The 18,251-nt window shown below is 43.8% G+C and overlaps 1 protein-coding gene across 1 annotated transcript in view; it reads right to left on the bottom strand.

The window, feature by feature from the left end:
* AK9 (adenylate kinase 9) overlaps nt 1-18,251 on the bottom strand; it is a 247,445-nt gene that overhangs the window by 137,321 nt on the left and 91,873 nt on the right. Inside the window, exons 19-20 of the mRNA XM_050951342.1 lie at nt 13,053-13,167; nt 12,449-12,525 (exon numbers count right to left, since the gene is read on the bottom strand). Coding sequence (XP_050807299.1) covers nt 12,449-12,525; nt 13,053-13,167 — 192 coding nt within the window. The remainder of the gene's footprint in view (nt 1-12,448; nt 12,526-13,052; nt 13,168-18,251) is intronic.

Here is an 18,251-nt window from a genome sequence, read left to right as displayed (position 1 = left end):
CAAGCCACTGACCTGCCTGCAGGTAGGAGAGAGTCTTTTTTTTCTCCTCCAGGGAAGAGAAAGTGAGCAGGGGTTGAACAGTTTCCAGATAGAAGAAGAAAGCTCCAGTTTAGGTTATTAAACTAGCAAGCAAACACAAGATAAATATTGAACTAAGAAAACATTCAATGTATGAAGAAGCAGGGAGGATCAAATACTGTATAGTATAAACAAAATACTGATACTAAGTGAAACATTGAAAAGGAGTCTAAATTGTATATGATTTGAGATGTTACAGAAAACAACATCTCTTCAATTCAAAACTCAAATTGGAATGAGTCCACGGAGCTATATGAATTGGGATAGCATCCTTCCCATGCCCAAAAGCTTGTTTTAATAACAGAGATTGATAGTTTATATGGATGCTGCCTGATATAAATATGCATGTTCAGGCAAAGCTTCTGAAAGATTATTAATGTACTTACAACTATTTTAAAACTGATGATAACTTTGTCCCAGATTAACTCTGTAAAGGGGTATTGAAACGGGATGCGAAGATATCATCTGTAACCAGACATTATAGGCAGGAGTTATTTGACAAACCAAATAAGAATATACTTACTAGACGCTTTATGCATTTGACTTTCAATAGGACTGAGGTTTCTATGTCACTGAGGTACTTTTGAAAATTTTACTCTATGTCTATTTCCCCAAGTACTTATAGGGTATGTCTACAGAAGAGCTGGAATCTGTAAATTCTAGCTCCAGGTGACATACCCATACTAGCATGCTAAAAACAGAAGTGTAGCCACAGTGATGCAAGCAGCATAAGGGGCCAGCTAACTCAGTATGATCTAATAAGTACCTACTCAGGGCAGCTTGCCCCACCTGCTGCTTGTGCTGCTGTGCCTGCATATGTATTTTTAGCAGCCTAGTTCCATTTATACTTTCCAGCTCCAATGTAGAGATACCCTGCAGCTGGAGGTGTAATTCTTGGCACAGGTAGACATACAAGCACTAGTGCCTAAAAATAACACCTAAAAATAGCGACCTAGTGCCTAAAATAGACACATGGCCATCACAGAATGGGCAGCAGTTCTGGCTAGCTGCTGGAGTAGGTACCCAGGGGGCTGGACAGCATTGAATTCAGGTGGCCACTGCAGCCACACTGCTATTTTAGGTGATAACTTGAGCAGAGCTACAGTGTGATTGTCTACATGTGCTGGAAATGACACCTCCCAGCTGTTATGTAGACATACCTATAGACTCAGTAAGAGACATAAATAAGTGTCCTGTATATTATTAATTGGTTTACCTTTTCTTTTAAAATATGATGTATTTGAACAAATTAGGCCAATTGACACTGGTGAAACTGTTGACTACAATTGGTAGAAACCAGGAGTTAATGTGGTCTGATGAGTTTATAGACATTGTAATTACTGAAGTACACATTTATTCACAAGAGACACCAAAAGAGCATCACAGAGTGCTAGACTCTTTTCTTGACAACATTTAAGTTTGCATTTTTACATGACGGCTTTTATAAAAAATGAGCTGTGCACATACAATTATTTTTTTCCTATAAAAACATGTCACATGGGAGTAGGCTTGTAGTCAATGTGCCTGAGACACATAAAAGTGAAATAAAACAGATGTCAGACTGAGAACAGCATGACTGAAGTGTTTTGATGAGTCAGTACTTGATTATGGAAATAAAATGTAGCCATGGGAAAAAACACAATTTTCTCTAAATAAGGGCTTATGTGTTTACAGCAGTGTATTGACATGATTACTTCCCTCATGAATAGCTGTTTTGATGTTCTCAATGATTTAAATGTAAATCAGATTATCACAACCAAGACTTACTTTTTTGTGTCAGATGCAAATATTACAGAGACTAGAAGTCCTTTATATTTAACATTTTAGAAATGCTTCACTGTTGGCAAAAAAAATCTGTTATATAAAATCTTTGTAAAACAATCTGGTGGGATGGTTTTTTAAATCTGTGTGATTTTTTTTTACAGTGTGACAAGACTGGCAGATTTTTTGTTTTAAGAGCGAGAAATAGAAAGTAAGTGAAATGTCAGCTAATCAAACAATGAAGAAAATATTTGAATCCTAGATATCTGATTGACACTAATGCTATTTTCATAAATTAGGACTTGTTACCTGTGATAACAAAACAAATGCCAGATTGCATAATAAAAGACTATGATGATGGACACTCATACAATCACAGAAATATAGGGCTGGTAGGGACCTCCAAGGGTAATCTAGTCCAGCCCCCTGCACTGAGGCAGGACCAAGTATTCCTAGATCATTCCTGATAGGTGTTTGTCTAACCTGCTCTTAAAAACTTCCAATAATGGGGACTCTACAATATTCCTTGGAAGCCTATTTCACTACTTAACCAACTTTATAGTTAGAAGCTTTTTCCTAATATCTAACCTAGATCTCCCTTGCTGTAGATTAAGCCTGTTACTTCTTGTCCTACCTTCAGTGGACATGGAGAACAATTGATCAGCAACTTCTGTATAACAGCCCTTAACATATCTGAAGACTTATGTCATCCATTGGTCTTCTTTTCTTGAGACTAAACATGTCCAGTTTTTTAACCTTTCCTCATAGGTAAGATTTTCTAAACCTTTCATCATTTTTGTTGCTTTCCTCTTAACTGTCCCCAATTTATTCATATGTTGCCTAAAGTATGGCACCCCAAACTTGACACGATACTGTAGCTGAGACCTCACCAGTGCCAAGTAGAGTGAAGCAATTGCATCCCCTATCTTACATATGACATTCCTGTTAACGAATCCTGGAACAATATTAGCTTTTTTTCGCTACTATATCACATTCTTGGGTCATACTCAATTTGTGATCCACTATAAACCCCAGATCTTTTTCAGCAGCATGACTGTCTGGCCAATTATGACCCATTTTGTAGTTGTGCATTTGATTTTTCCTTCCTAAATGTAGTACTTTGCATTTGTCTTTACTGAATTTCAACTTTTAGATTTCAAGCAATTCTCCAATTTTTCAAGTTTGTTTTGAATTCTAATCCTGTGCTCCCAGCTGCTTGCAACCTCTTTCAGTTTGGCGTCATCTGCAAATTTTACAAGCATACTCTTCACTCCATTATCTAAGTCATTAATGAAAATGTTGAATAGTGCAGGGCCAGGACAGACCCTTGCGAGACCCCACTAGATATGCCCTCCTAGTTTGGCAGCAAACCATTGATAACTACTTTTAGAGTATAGTCTTTTGACCAGTTATGCACCCATCATTCAGTAATTTAATCTAGACCACATTGCCTTAATTTGGTTATCAGAATGACATATACAACTATGTCAAAAGCCTTACTAAAATCAAGATAATCTTAATCTTCTTTATAACTGCTCCAGGCTGAGTTTCCAAGAAACTGCCAAACCCTAACTGGTTTTGAGCTTGGCCTATTAACCATTGCCTAACCAGCCTGGAGTGCTTTGGCTTTCAAGCATGATGGGATTTAAACAAATACAGTTTACTTTACATTAATTTTTTTGAATTCACAGAGTTTTTTCACAGACAAACTTTTCACTCAGCTCCACCCAGGATGAAGGCCCCATGTTCTGTGCTGCAAGCTAGAAATCAATAACATGGCACTCCGTTGTGGCAAACTAGTGGCAATGGAGTTGTAGCATACATGGAGTCCTACCCATAATGCTTCTTGTCAGTTGTACTGTGTTACATGTGATGGTAGCTTCCTTTTCTGACCTCCAGGACCATCAATTCATGACATGAAGCATGAGGTTCTCTTAAAACTTATTTTTGAATGCCTAACTTCAAATATTGGAGACTAAAACGATCTTGTTTTATTTAAGAAAAACATTTACACTATTTGACTCAGCAGATGCTCCCTGAGAGGGAATGTCATGAACAGTGTAAATGACATTAAAAGAATGCTGTATTTAATTAAACAAGTTAATTTGTTTTACATTTCAGTATTCTTCTGAACACAGTAGCACAGATGGACTGCCTACTTTATCACTTAATGTGATTCTTTCATTTGAGATTGCCACCATCAATAAAAGTTCTCTTTTTTAATTTTAAAAAAATAGAATTTAAAAATAAATATATCTACATTAACATTGTTATAATTTAGATTTTAAATTGCACAAAAGTTTGGTGTAGCAGGGCACCTGTCCCTCTCCCACAGAACAGGGGTTGAAAGCAGCCCTGAAGAGGGCTGTGGCGGAAAAGAAAAAAGAAAAAAAAAAGAGTTAAAAGCAGCCAAGCCAGGCTGAGAGGGGAAGCAGACACATCTGTGGCCAGGTCAATCAGGGCCCAGCTGGCTCTTATCAGAGGGCTGGGGGCCAGGAACTGTAAAGAGACTCTCTCTAGCTGTAGAGAGAGAGAAGGATCTGGCTGCCTGGGAGCTGAGCAGGGTACCTGAGGTAGAGCAGTGCTGGGGAGCTCCAGTCTGGCAACTCCTCCGGCTGCAGGTCTTGTGCAAGGCCCAAAATAGGTACTGGGGCTGCAGAAGTGAAGTCTGGGCTTAGGCAGAGGCAGCTGGTCTGACTCCCTTGTCAATGATGAGTGGCCTTTACAGACTGCAGTCTGCCCTAGTGAGAGGGGGCTAGATGATGACTGGCAGTAGCCACTGAGGCAAGGTGGGTTAAGAGGGTTGGGAGTTTCCCTGGGAGAGGAGATCCAGAGTGTGAGGTTACTGCTGGGGCAAAACCCTAAGAAAAAGGGCACCGGGGTCTGGGAGGGACATGGGGCCTGAGGCAGGTGAGACATCAGCCGGCCAGCAGAGGCCGCTCTGAAGCTGGTGAAGAGCTAATTCCTATGACAATGAGCAGGAGGCGCCACACTGATGAGTCTTGGCTTCACTACATCTGGAAACTAAAAATATGGTTTCCACAGCAACTGTAAGTCAACCACACTACACAAATATTAAAGTATGAAAGTGATCAGAATATAAAATACTACCACACAGTACATATGGACTGTTACTTTCATTGAGGGAACCATAAAGAGAGATTATTTGCCTTACAGTAACTGGAGTTCTTAGAGATGCTTTTATCTGCATGGATCTTAACGAAGGTGTGTGCATGCATGAGCCCAGAATATTTTACCAAAAAGTATCTATTGGAGCTGAGCATGTGCCCTATATGCCTTCATGCCCCCTGTAGCAAGGGCACATGCACAGCTCCAATATATACTCAGTTCCTTCACCAATATGAAAAATCCAGGGAAGGACTCTGTATCAGTTACTCCTGGGGAAATTCTGTGCCACTGTGCACATGCAGAATTCATATCTTGCATAGATTTTTTTTTCCCCCTCAGCAGAAAATACATTCTGCTGGAAAGTGCTGCAGTTACACCTTTCATCCACCAGGGACACTACTGTGCTAGAACAAAGAGCAGCTGCTCCCAATGGGAGCAGCCCCAGACACGGCTAGGAAAGAGAAGAGGCTGCGTTCCTCACAGCGCCCTGCCCATGGGGCCAGGTCAGGAGGCATGGGATATGGGGAAACGGACAGTGTGGGGCACATAAGACTGCTGGGGGGGTGTCACAGAATGGGATTCAGAAGGGCTAGTGGGGGGACAGACTGGTACAGGGGCTGAATAGCAGGGAGGTGCAGGAACATAAGGGGATGAGGGAAAAGATGTGCAGGGGGACGGGGAAGGGGTGGCTGAGAGGGGGCAGGGACACATAGGGGTAGGGAGGAAAGAGTACAGAGACATGGGGAAGGGGTGGCTGAATGGGAACACAGGGTCACATAAGGATGGGGGGTGCAGGGATATATGGGGGATGGGTGCTGAATGGGGGTGCAGGGACACATGGGACCAGGGCCAGATGTGCCTGACTGAATGAGAGAGACTAGGGGTCAGCTAGGGTCTGCATGGGGGGATCCCTAACAATCCCTCCCCACCAAAAAGCCTGATCAATACTTTTCCTGCCCATACCCAACAACTCTCCCACTTCACATCCAGCCTCCTTCCCAGCAATTACTTCCCTTTTCCTCAGCTCTTCCATTACCCTCTGACTCCCCCAAGCCTTTGCATTGCTTCTAGGAGGTGGGGGAAATATGTTTCTGTACTGTAGCAAACAGGTCTGTTGAGGGAACTCCCCTTTTTAGGAATATCCAGTTTAGAACAGAATCTTTTAACTCTCATTCATTAGTAATGGAGCTCTTCCTGCTCAGCTGATCTAGCAAATAATTCTGGGTACCCAGGAGATGGAAAGCTATTAGCCTAACCCAATGTTGGATGTGCCAGTCCCATAGATATATTGATTCCTGACAGAAGGGGATGATCTGACTCCCCCTTGATTGTTTATATAGTGTATAGGTGTATTGCCCTTTATGTTTTAGGTAGTGGGCCCCTGAAGGAGAGGCAGAAATGCCTTGCAGGCTAGACTAACAAACTTGAGCTTTTGTAAATTTATGTATAACCAAGACTCTGCCTTGGACTACTTACCCTGAATTTGAAGAAAACTCAAGTGTACCCCCCATCATAGCTTGGATATTGTGATGAGGCATGACTCACCACTGTGGCACCTCCTGCTGGCTGTCCTGGGAATTAGCTTAGTCCGCCCGTGCACCTTCCTTTGGTGACATCTCACTGCCGTCACTTCTACCTCAGGATTCGAATTGTCCCAATGACCACAGTCTGTTCTCCCCCGTTCTAGAGGAACCACAGTCCACTGTCCAGGCCCTTCCTCAGTGGCCAATGGGGATGGGAGGGAGGACAACCTGGGCCCACTCATTACTATGGGTCCCAGCCCAGGGACCCTGTAGATGGCAGCCACATTCTGTGTCCCCTCCAACCCCGCAGTCTACTTCCCTGGGCCAACTGGCTGCATGTTGCGCAGCCTCCCTAGGGTTTTATTAACCCTTTATGGGCTAGTGTGGAGCAGATGCCCCATCACAGATGCATTCAACACCAGAGGCTCAGAAAGTCCAAGTTGTGCCTGATTGGCTGAAAGTGACCTCAGCCAACCTTAGGAGAGGACAGAGGTTTAACCATGAATACAGGGTCATGTTATGTCCATATTGCCATGTGCCCCAGCAAACTCAGGAACACTTTTATTGAGGTTTTTGGATGGGAAAGGAGGTTTGAAATGATATGAGTCATACAAAATCTGCTTGGCTATCAACTCAGCCTTGATCCTTGGCTCTAGTCCCTAACTACCGACTCTGGCTTAACCTTCTCCAGCCCAACCATCTGTGTCTTTAACTACTAGACTTGTTTTCCCAAGCCTTAGTCCCTGACATATGATGCCATAAAAGTAGAAACCAAGATACTTGAGACCTGTCCAACGCATAAGATCTACAACAACAGGGGCTCCTTTGTAATCCCTTTCAGGAACCAAAGAAAGAATGAAGAGAAAATCTAGAAGGATTTCTATTGCCATAAGATGAAGAAGATGCAGATGAGCAGAACTTCTCCATTAGTGGTACAGATTTCTGAGGTGTTACCACAGAATGAGGAAGTCCAGACTCCAGTCTCTGAGACACCAATGCCAGTATCATAGAAGATGGTTGCAGGAAGGTTTTCATAATCTGTACCCTTATTTCTGGTTTCAGAACCGACAGAGCTCACAGAAATCAGAGAAGTGTCTAGGAGAGGAGGCGCTGGTTCTGGGGAAATCACTATGTCCACAGAAGTTGTAAAAAGAGTCTGAGTTGCAATAGGAGTGGGTACCAGTGCAGTTGGTACCAAGCTAAATTCAATGTAGAAATCTCAGATGAAGGGACCTTCACAATAGAACATGGTACCAACAAATCAGTAATAGATAGTACCATTATCCCCAGTACTGAAGTAGCAGTGGTGGCCAATGAGGATTATCAACTTGGTACCAAAGCAGAATAGCCAGTTTACATAATTCCTAAAGAGATATGGTGCTGATCTGCCTTAGAAGGAGTAAGCTTGGAAACATCAAAATCATGAGACTTAGATTTCTTCTTAACTGGTGAGATAGTGTTTGGCATCAAGCACTCCTTTGCCTGCCTTGAGCACCAGGAGTCATTGACTGACCCAAGGATGATAAAAGGGAAGGCCAAGCATGATTTTAAGAATTATGAAGTCTCTTAGAGCCAGAAGATTTACCAGCTCCCAATGTAACATCTCTGGTAGCCAGAATATGGGTAGATACTAGCTCCAAAAGAGCAGACTGGTTCCATGGAGGAACTCCAGAGTTGGATACACTTTTCATTGATTTTTCCATGAGAAATACTTTTAAATGGGCATTGAGAGCTCTCTTAGGGAAAGATTTGAAATTTGAATGCTTTTCCACAGTATGCAACTTTCCTAAACAAAAGAGACATCTAACATATCCATCATGCATGAGCATAGCTGATTCACAAATAAGGCAGATCTTAAAACCCAGAGATCAAGACTCAGCCCATGATGTGCAGTCCAGTACCAAGGGGAGAATCAAAGAAAAAAAATGTTTTTTTCCCTCACTGGCCACCAAATACAATTTTAAAGAATTAAAAAAAAAAAACAAATAAAACCCCTATCCTAACCTGAACTAAGATATACCAAGGAAGAAGATGGACACTGCGTAGCTCTGTCTTGGGCAGTAAAAGGAACTGAATGGTGGCTGGGGCTGCTCCAAACTTTATGCCCTTTCTGTAGGGGTGTGAAGGGGTACACTCACTGCAAGGGTGCCTCCTTCTGGCTGCTCTGGGACTTAGCTGCTTCCAGGTCTGATTCCCTCTTCTGCCACTCATTCATGCACTCTGCTGCCTCCCTCTGTCCACCTTTTCTTCATGACTTGGCCTGCTGGCCAGGTCACTATAGTTCTCCCCTTCCAGGGTAGCAGAGTCCTATTTGACAACTGTCTGAGGCAGTCTTCTGCTCCACTGCCCAAGGCTATGCCACTTCCCAAGTGGCTGATAGGGGAACCCAGGCCCACCTTCTACTCTGGGTTCCAGGCCAGGGACCCATAATTAGCAACTGTGGCTCCAAGACCCCACTCCTACTTCCCTGGACTCCTTCCTGTATCTTCTAGCTCCCTTCTCTCTGGATTTACCAGACCAAACACTCCTCCCAGGGATTGACTGCAGACTACTTCCACTGCAGTCCCCTTCTGTTGCCAACTTCATGTCTTTATATCAGCCCTGTTTGATCCTTCTCAGCTGGGCTCCATCATCAATTTGACTTTCATATGCAGGCCTTCCCCCACATGTGGCCTGTCAGATTAATTACCATAATTTAACCTGCTCTGCCTTGTGTGTGGTGGACACCCCATAACAGGGGGCATGAAGACACGTAGGGCTAATGGGCAGCCCCAAAAGACACAGCTAGCTAAAAGATTCCAGGCTTGCATGCACAAGGCAAAAATATCTACAGTGGGATCCATGTGGATAAATACTTGAAGAACTTTGAATTTTCTGATTTTATTAATCTACATTTTTTTCTGTTTAATATACACTACAATATATATTTATGTTTTCAATTAACTTCAAAATTCAGGGAAGGAAGAATATAGTACTAGATTGAGTCAGGGTATGTCTACACTACGAAATTAGATTGATTTTATAGAAGTCAATTTTTAGAAATCTATTTCATACAGTCGATTGCGTATGTCCCCACTAAGCACATTAAGTCAGTGGAGTGCATCCTCACTACCATAGCTGTCATCGACTTATGGAGCAGTGCACTGTAGGTAGCTATCCCACAGTTCCCGCAGTCTCCGCAGCCCATTGGAATTCTTGGTTAAGCTCCCAGTGCCTAATGGGGCAAAAACATTGTCGTGGGTCGCTTTGGGTATATGTCAGCAGTTGCCCCTCCCTCCGTGAATGCAATGGCAGACAATTGTTTCACGCTTCTTTTTCCTCGGTTACCCATGCAGACGCCATACCACTGCAACCATTGAGCCTGTTCAGCTGTCACTGTTGCTGTTCCGGGTAAGTCTACCGTGGTGACTGCTGTCATCCAAGTAGCCAATACAATCATTGACATTCTGTTATCAAGGGTAGTGACTCTGGGAAATGTGCGGACCTTTTTAGATTTTAGGTGCATTGTATTCCTGTCCTTTGTCGCTGGTGAAGAAGTCTTGCAGCCGTACATTCCAGTCCAGTTGGCACTGTAACACCCCATAGCACTTCTGTGGTTGACACATGTAACAGCTCCAGGGCTCTTGCTCTTTTGCCTTGGCTGAGGTACCTTGCCCTACCAGGACCTCCAAGCATTCGACCCAGAAGCACCTGCAGCAGCTGGCATTGCTACATAGCAGCAGCTCCTTGCCTTTGCAGCAGACAATGCAGTAGGACTGGTACCCATCCTCATCGGACATGCAGCTTGGACAGGGGTTCTGGGAATATTTTCCCTGCTCGGCTCCTACTAACCTCCAGGGCATGGTGTATGGCTCCACCACTTCCCCTGCAACTCTGCTCTCCTGCTCCCCAGAGATGAGCTTGGGTGATCCATTCTGGTCCTCCTGGGTGCTCTGGCAGACGTGGTACTGCTGCTCTGGGAGGACTCCTTGGAATCCTCCTCAGTGAGTTTGATGAGGGGCTCCTGGACAGACATGGCCATCCTCCTCTTAGAGCACCGACTGGGAGCCAGAGACTCCAGATCATTCTCTTCTTTGTTTTGTCTCATGGAGATTCAGTCCTGCCTGGAATATCATGCAAGCTGGAGGCTTCTGCCTCAGGCTGCTCTCCTAGGTGGCAGCACTGCATAGTCGCACCTACTCCAGCCTACCCCTTGCTCATGAAGCCTGGACAGTAGTAAGGAGCAGTTCACTATAGGCTGAGCAAATGCAGAATGGCAGTAGAATGTGTCTTTTGACGTTTAAAGGCTCGCTGGCACTGTTGGTCAGACCTCAGAGCAACAAACATTCCCATTGTTATTGCTGCTTGCAGTGTGCTCCATAATATCTGTGAGAGTAAGGGGGAGACGTTTATGGCGGGGTGGGAGGTTGAGGCAAATGGCCTGGTGTCTAATTTTGAGCAGCCAGACACCAGAGCTATTAGAAGAGCACAGCAAGGTGCGCTGCGCATCAGAGAGGCTTTGAAAATCAGTTTCATGACTGGCCAGGCTTCGGTGTGACAGTTGTGTGTGTTTCTCCTTGATGCAAACCTGCCCCCTTTGATTTTAATTCCCTGTAAGCCAACCATCCTTCTCTCTTCGAAATAAAGTAACTATTGTTTTGAAACCATGCATTCTTTCTTATCTCTCTCTTTTTTTTTTAATTAATAAACGGACGAGGTGGGGGAGGGGAGAGGGGAAGGACAAGGCCACATTATTTTTTGTAGCCACACTAAAAATCAAGCTGTTTGAATGACAGCCTTCTGTCACTTGGGCCATCCTCTGGAGTGGAGTGGCTGGGTGCATGGAGCCTTCCCCTCGCATTCTTGGGTGTCTGGGTGAGGAGGCCATGGAACATGGGGAGGAGGGTAGGTGGTTATATAGCGGATGCAGCGGGGGTCTGTGGTCTTGTTGGCTTTCCTGCAGCTCCAACAGACGCTTCATCCTGTCTGTTTGCTCCCCCATTAGCCTCAGCATCGCGTCCTGCCTCCGCTCTTCGAGCTCACTTAATTCTTTCCTGGCGTCTGCCACTGAATGCCTACATGCATGAAGCTGTGCCCTATCTGTGCAGGAGGACTGCATGAGCTCGGAAAAGATGTCATCACGAGTGTGGTTTTTTTCGCCTTCTAATCTGCGATAACCTCAGGGACAGAGATGATAGGGGGAGTGTAGAAACATTCTACGCTCTATGATTCTGGGGGGACTGCATGGTCATCTGTGCTGCTGAGTGTGCTACACTGACCCAACAGGAAATGAAATTCAAAAGTTCCTGGGGCTTTTCCTGTGTACCTGGCTAGTTCAAAGTGCTGTCCAGAGTGGTCACAATGGAGCACTCTGGGATAGCTCCTGGAGGCTCGTACCGTCGATTTGCATCTGCACTACCTCAAATTCAATCCAGCAAGGTTGATTTTCGCACTACTCCCCTCATCGGGGAGGAGTACAGATGTCAATTTTAAGAGCCCTTTAAGTCGACGGAACGGGGTTGGTTGTGTGGACAGAGTCATTTTTAAATCGACCTAACGCAGCTAAATTCGACCCAAACCCATAGTGTAGACCAGGCCTCAGACATATCACAAGTTGGTGTGAAAGTTCTGCCACAAAGCTCTGGGGAAGGGAATATTCCCTCTGGCCAATGAACACAGATGTGCTCATGAGCTCTGAGCTATCTCCAGCTGTTCCTGTTTGAAAGGAGGCCATCACAATGTAGGGCTTTTGAAGACCAGGAAGAGACAAATGGGAGTAATCCTCTCAGACCACTGCAAAAATATTGATACCTGAGTTGGTCAAGGTGTTCAGTAGAGAGTAATGTGAAGTACTCCCTCCCCCAGATGCTGAGTGGCTAAAAATGGGGGGTAAAGTTTGAATCCCAATTTGTAAAATAATTTAAACAATTAACCAATTCCCAAGAGGTGTTATTAAATTTATATCAGATGATACTTGCTTTCATATTGGTCTTCAGCAGGCTTTATAGGTTGCTGGTTTTCTTCTTTTAATTTCAGCACCTCTTGCAGTTCTCTCCTGAAATTAGAAAATTCTGTATCTTTATTTGTATAAAATATGGTTGAAACAAGTTTCAAATATTAAATGCTACTGAAAATTCAGAAAAATGCTTTTCAATATTAAGATACTTTCAAGAAGCAGGCTTGCCAAATTGTGATTCATTACTAAATAAAAATCAATGATAACTTGTGTCCTTTCCTGGATGTTGTCATTTTGACAAATGACAGGGACCAAAGAAAACATGTTAGCTAGAGGATCTCCCCACACCAAATGTGGTTATCTGAGTTTAGTATTCATCTGATAACACCACTAAGGTAACAATGTATTGCAGGACTTTGGACCTACCAGAACTATTCTTAAAAAAAAAAAAAAAAAGTTAAGTGCACTGTGTTAATGGATATAGCTTCAGATCTCCTTAATGTAAAATAGATGTGGAAATTTTTGTGACCATAAAAACAGTGCATGTTCTTGTAGAATATATTATCTTGTATCAAATTAATTCTTTTTATTATTTTTATATTTTATGCATTCACGTTACATTTTACCTTGTTTCTTCTTCCTCTTTTTGCTTTTTTAATGCTTCATCTGTAAGTCTTCCCAAAATCTTAGAATTAATTTCATCTTTATTTGTTATGTATAGTCTGCGTAGTAAAAATGTTCCTGCAATACAATTATACAAGAGTAATATACTTTTGGCAATAATATAAAACTACCATCTCATTAGAATGAGTATGCTTTTAAGGTACGAAAGCCCTTTTATAAATGGTTGACAGCTTTGAGACATGTTTTTAAATTTTAGAAAAGAAGTGTGTGCCAATTTAAATGACAGATATACCACTTCTGAAAATTGTAAAGCTTTGTTTTCAGTGCCAACAGCCTAATAACTTGAGTGTGGGATATGGCAAGGCTGTGGGGGGGATAAGTATTGAAATTTTATATTTGCATATCTCATATTTTAAACTGAAATTGTTGTTTTTCTAGTTTGTATGTGTGCCCATAGTTTAAGAATGGCCAAAAAAAAAATAAAAATAATGAAAAAAAATATAAAATCCATGAATCCATATTACTGGTGCAGAGTATGCAGAAATAAAGACTTATGTCCTTAGTTCTGCAAAGCTCTAATCCATATGAGTAACTTTATTCACATGAGCAGTTGCATATTATTCATTTGGTTTGGCAAACAGATACAGGGATATACCGTTGGCAGGTATATCTCCATTTAATTAATAGAGCTATGCTGATTTCAGGGTGTCATAGACAGATAGTTAAAGGTTAATGCCTCTTTTACCTGTAAAGGGTTAAGAAGCTCAGTAAACCTGGCTGACACCTGACCAGAGCACCAATAAGGGGACAAGATACTTTCAAATCTTGGTGGAGGGAAGTCTTTTGTTTGTGCTCTTTGTTTTGAGTGTTGTTCGCTCTTGGGACTAAGAGGGACCAGATGTCAATCCAGGCTCTCCAAATCTTTCTGAATCAGTCTCTCATGTTTCAAACTTATAAGTAATAGCCAGGCAAGGCGGATTAGTCTTATTTTTGTTTTCTCAACTTGTAAATGTTCCTTTTTGCTGAGAGGATTTTACCTCTGCTTGCTGTAACTTTAAACCTAAGGCTAGAGGGGGTTCCTCTGGGCTATATGAATCTGATTACCCTGTAAAGTATTTTCCATCCTGATTTTACAAAGATGATTTTTTTACTTTTCTTTCTTTCTAAGAACCTGATTGATTTTTCCTTGTTTTAAGATCCAAGGGGATTGTCTCTGTGTTCACCAGGGAATTGGTGAAGCCTCTCAAGGCTGCCCAGGGAGGGGAAGGTTTTGAGGGGGACAAGAAGTGATCCAGACACTGAAATTTCTGGATGGTGGCAGAGTTACCAGATCTAAGCTAGTAATTAAGCTTAGAAGTGTCCATGCAGGTCCCCACATTTGTACCCTAAAGTTCAGAGTGGGGAAGGAACCTTGACATGGTGGCAGTGGTGGGATTTTTTAGGAACCAAAAGCCAGTAGAATTTTTTTCTCTCTCCTTTCTAGCTGCCTAAAAAGCAGCCTGAAGGCAGAGGTGTTAAGTTTTTTCACAAGGGTCTTTGTTAAAAGGAGGCTTCAAGCTGTAAGCAAGCAGCCAGCAAAAGGAATTTACAAGCTAAATTGTTTTTTCTTTCTTTCTACCTCTTGGGTATAGCTAGTTAGAAAGTCTCTGTTAACCAAGCAGCCCTGAGCTGAGTGCATCCCAGTTTCAGTGAACTGCAGAGGGGTGTGGCCAGCACAAGAAAGCAGGAAAATGAGTACCAGTGGACCCACTAACAAACTAGAACTGGCTAGGCTGAAAGCAACAAAGAAAAACAACGAACATAAAAAATGGATGGAACTAAAACAATTAAAAGTTAATGCAAAAATAGCCAGAAAAAAAGCTGCCCACAAGAAAGCTATGAAGGCAAAGAAAAAAAAAAAAGATAAAGGCAAGACAAAAAGAAATGGAGAAAATAGAAAAGAAAAAAAAGCCAACGAAGCTGCCCACAAGACAGCTATAAAGGCAAAAACAAAGAAGATAAAACAAAAAAAGATAAAAAAAAAAAAGCCAAAAAGGCTGATAACCGGAGGGCTATGAAGATCCAGAGGGAGGGCCACCAGCAGGCCCTGAAATTAGCAAGGGCTAAGCAGGATGTGCCAGCCAACCCTAACAACCCTTCTCCAGGTAGTGTTTCCCATCCCAAAAAATTCCCCACCTACAAGGCAGGTGATGATACTGAGGCCTTCTTCGAAAATTTTAAAAGGGCCTGCCTTGGGTACAGCATCTCTGCAGACCAATACATGATAAAGCTGAGGCCACAGCTCAGTGGACCCTTAGCAAAGGTGGCGGCTAAAATGCCTAAGAAACACATGAACAATTATCAACTTTTTCAAACCAAGGCCAGAATCAAAATGAGACTAACACCTGAGCATGCCTGTCAGCAGTTCAGAACCCTAAGGTGGAAACCAGACGTGTCATTTACCTGACACGCCTACCAAATTGGAAAGAATTGGGAGGCCTGGATATCAGAAGCAAGTGCTAACTCTCTGGAAAAGCTGTTCTTCCTAATGCAAATGAAGCAGTTCTTAGAGGGTGTTCCTGAGAAAATAGAAAGGTACATGCTAGATGGGAAGCCCAAAACTGTAACCGAGGCGGGGGAGAGTGGAGCCAGATGGGTGGAAGTGGCAAAAAAGAAAAAAACTACTAGCAAGGGAAGCAAATATCAGAGGGGGCAAACCGAAAATAAACCCTATCAGCGGGGGCAACCCAAGACCCCACCTACAATCCAAGGAAAGCCCCAGACACCCTATTGTCCAACCTCATCAGTCTCCAGCAATCCACCTCGACCCAGTGACCAATCAGCTGGGCGATGTTTTAAATGTAATGAACTGGGACATATAAAAGCCCACTGCCCCAAGAACCCCAACCGAGTGCAGTTCATTACACCACAATCACACCAAAGATCTCCAGACACAGATGCCTCTCAAATCCCTCAGAGCGAAGGGAAACCTTAAGAGTGGGTGGAAAGAAGGTTATCGCATGGAGAGAGACAGGGGCACAAGTGTCAGCTATTCACCAATCCTTAGTGGACCCTAAATTCATCAACCCAAAGGCCCAAGTAACAATTCACCCATTCATGTCAAGATCTGTAAACTTGCCTACAGCTGAATTGCCGGTCCAGTACAAAGGCTGGTTAGGAATGTGGACTTTTGCAGTCTATGACAATTATCCCATCCCCATGCTACTGGGGAAAGACTTGGCCAACCATGTGAAGCTAGCCAAGAGGGTGGGAATGGTCACACGCAGCCAGCCCGAACAAGCTTCCACACCCATCCCTGTTCCTGAGCCGTCCACAAGGGCCCCGTCTGTGTTACTAGAGACCCAGACAGAGGTGGTGGAACCGGATCCCCTGCCAACGACTGCAACAATCATAGTGCATCCAGTCCCAGGACCGGAACTGGAAAAGCAACCAGCACCAGAACTGTTGCCAGCACTGACGCCAGCGCTTGCAAACCCATCTACAACTCCAACGCCAGAGGGCACCAGCGGGCCTGAACTGGCCGAAGCAGCAGACAACCCTACCCAAGAGGCTCAGCCAGACCCTGAAATATCACATAGTGCACCAGCAGAAAGCGGTTCACAATCAACTAAAACAACCCCATCACCTACATCGCTTCCAGAGGAAGCAAGCCCAAGTCCACAGTCTAAGAAGGAACTAATGTCTCCAGCCTCAAGGGAACAGTTCCAGGCTGAGCAGGAAGCAAATGACAGCCTTCAGGAAGCTTTGGGGGAGGCACGGAGCACCCAACCGCCTCTCAGCTCTTCTAACCGATCCTGGTTTGTTGTAAAACAAGGACTTTTATACAAGGAAACTCTTTCTGGTGGACACCAGGAAAATTGGCATCTTCAAAGAGGCCATTCTGGGGTGAATAGAACCAAAGACCGATTGGGGAAGTCCTTCCACTGGGAAGGAATGGGCAAGGACGTTGCTAATTATGTCCAGTCTTGTGAAGTGTGCCAACAAGTGGGAAAGCACCAAGACCAGGTCAAAGCCCCTCTCCAGCCACTCCCCATAATTGAGGTCCCATTTCAGCAAGTAGCTGTGGATATTCTGGGTCCTTTCCCAAAAAAAGACCCCCAGAGGGAAGCAGTACATACTGACTTTCATGGACTTTGCTACCCGATGGCCGGAAGCAGTAGCTCTAAGCAACACCAGGGCTAAAACTGTGTGCCAGACCTTAGCACACATTTTTGCCAGGGTAGGTTGGCCCTCCGACATCCTTACAGATTCGGGAATTAATTTCCTGGCAGGGACCATGAAAAATCTATGGGAAGCTCATGGGGTAAATCACTTGGTTGCCACCTCTTACCACCATCAAGCCAACGGCCTGGTGGAGACGTTTAATGGAACTTTGGGGGCCATGATACGTAAATTCGTAAATGAACACTCCAATGATTGGGACCTAGTTTTGCAGCAGCTGCTTTTTGCCTGCAGGGCTGTACCACATCCCAGTTTAGGGTTTTCACCATTTGAACTTGTGTATGGCCACGAGGTTAAGGGGCCTTTACAGTTGGTGAAGCAGCAATGGAAGGGGTTTACGCCTTCTCCAGGAACTAATATTCTAGACTTTGTAAGCAACCTACAAAGCACCCTTCGACACTCTTTAGCCCTTGCTAAAGAAAACCTAAAGGATGCTCAGGAAGAGCAAAAGGCCTGGTATGATAAACATACCAGAGAGCATTCCTTCAAAGTAGGGGACCAGGTTATGGTCTTAAAGGCGCAACAGGCCCATAAGATAAAAGCATCATGGAAAGGGCCCTTCACGGTTCAAGAGCTGTTAACTATCTCATTGCATTCCCCACCTCAACCCTACAGCCTAAAGTGTACCATGTTAATTCTCTCAAGCCCTTTTATTCCAGAGACTTAAAGGTTTGTCAGTTTACAGCCCAGGGAGGAGATGACACTAAGTGGCCTAAAGGTGTCTACTACGAAAGAAAAAATAACAGTGGCGTGGAAGAGGTGAATCTCTCCACAACCCTGGAACGTCTGCAGCAGCAACAGATCAAGGAGATGTGCACTAGCTTCGCCCCAGTGTTCTCAGCCACCCCAGGACGGACTGAACGGGCATACCACTCCATTGACACAGGTAATGCTCACCCAATTAGAACTCCACCCTACTGGGTGTCTCCTCATGCCCAAGCTGCTATAGAACGGGAGATCCAAAGCATGCTACAGATGGG

This window comes from Gopherus flavomarginatus, chromosome 4 (assembly GCF_025201925.1).
Source record: "Gopherus flavomarginatus isolate rGopFla2 chromosome 4, rGopFla2.mat.asm, whole genome shotgun sequence".
NCBI classification, from domain to species: domain Eukaryota; kingdom Metazoa; phylum Chordata; order Testudines; family Testudinidae; genus Gopherus; species Gopherus flavomarginatus.
This window is presented reverse-complemented; position numbering and strand designations above follow the sequence as displayed.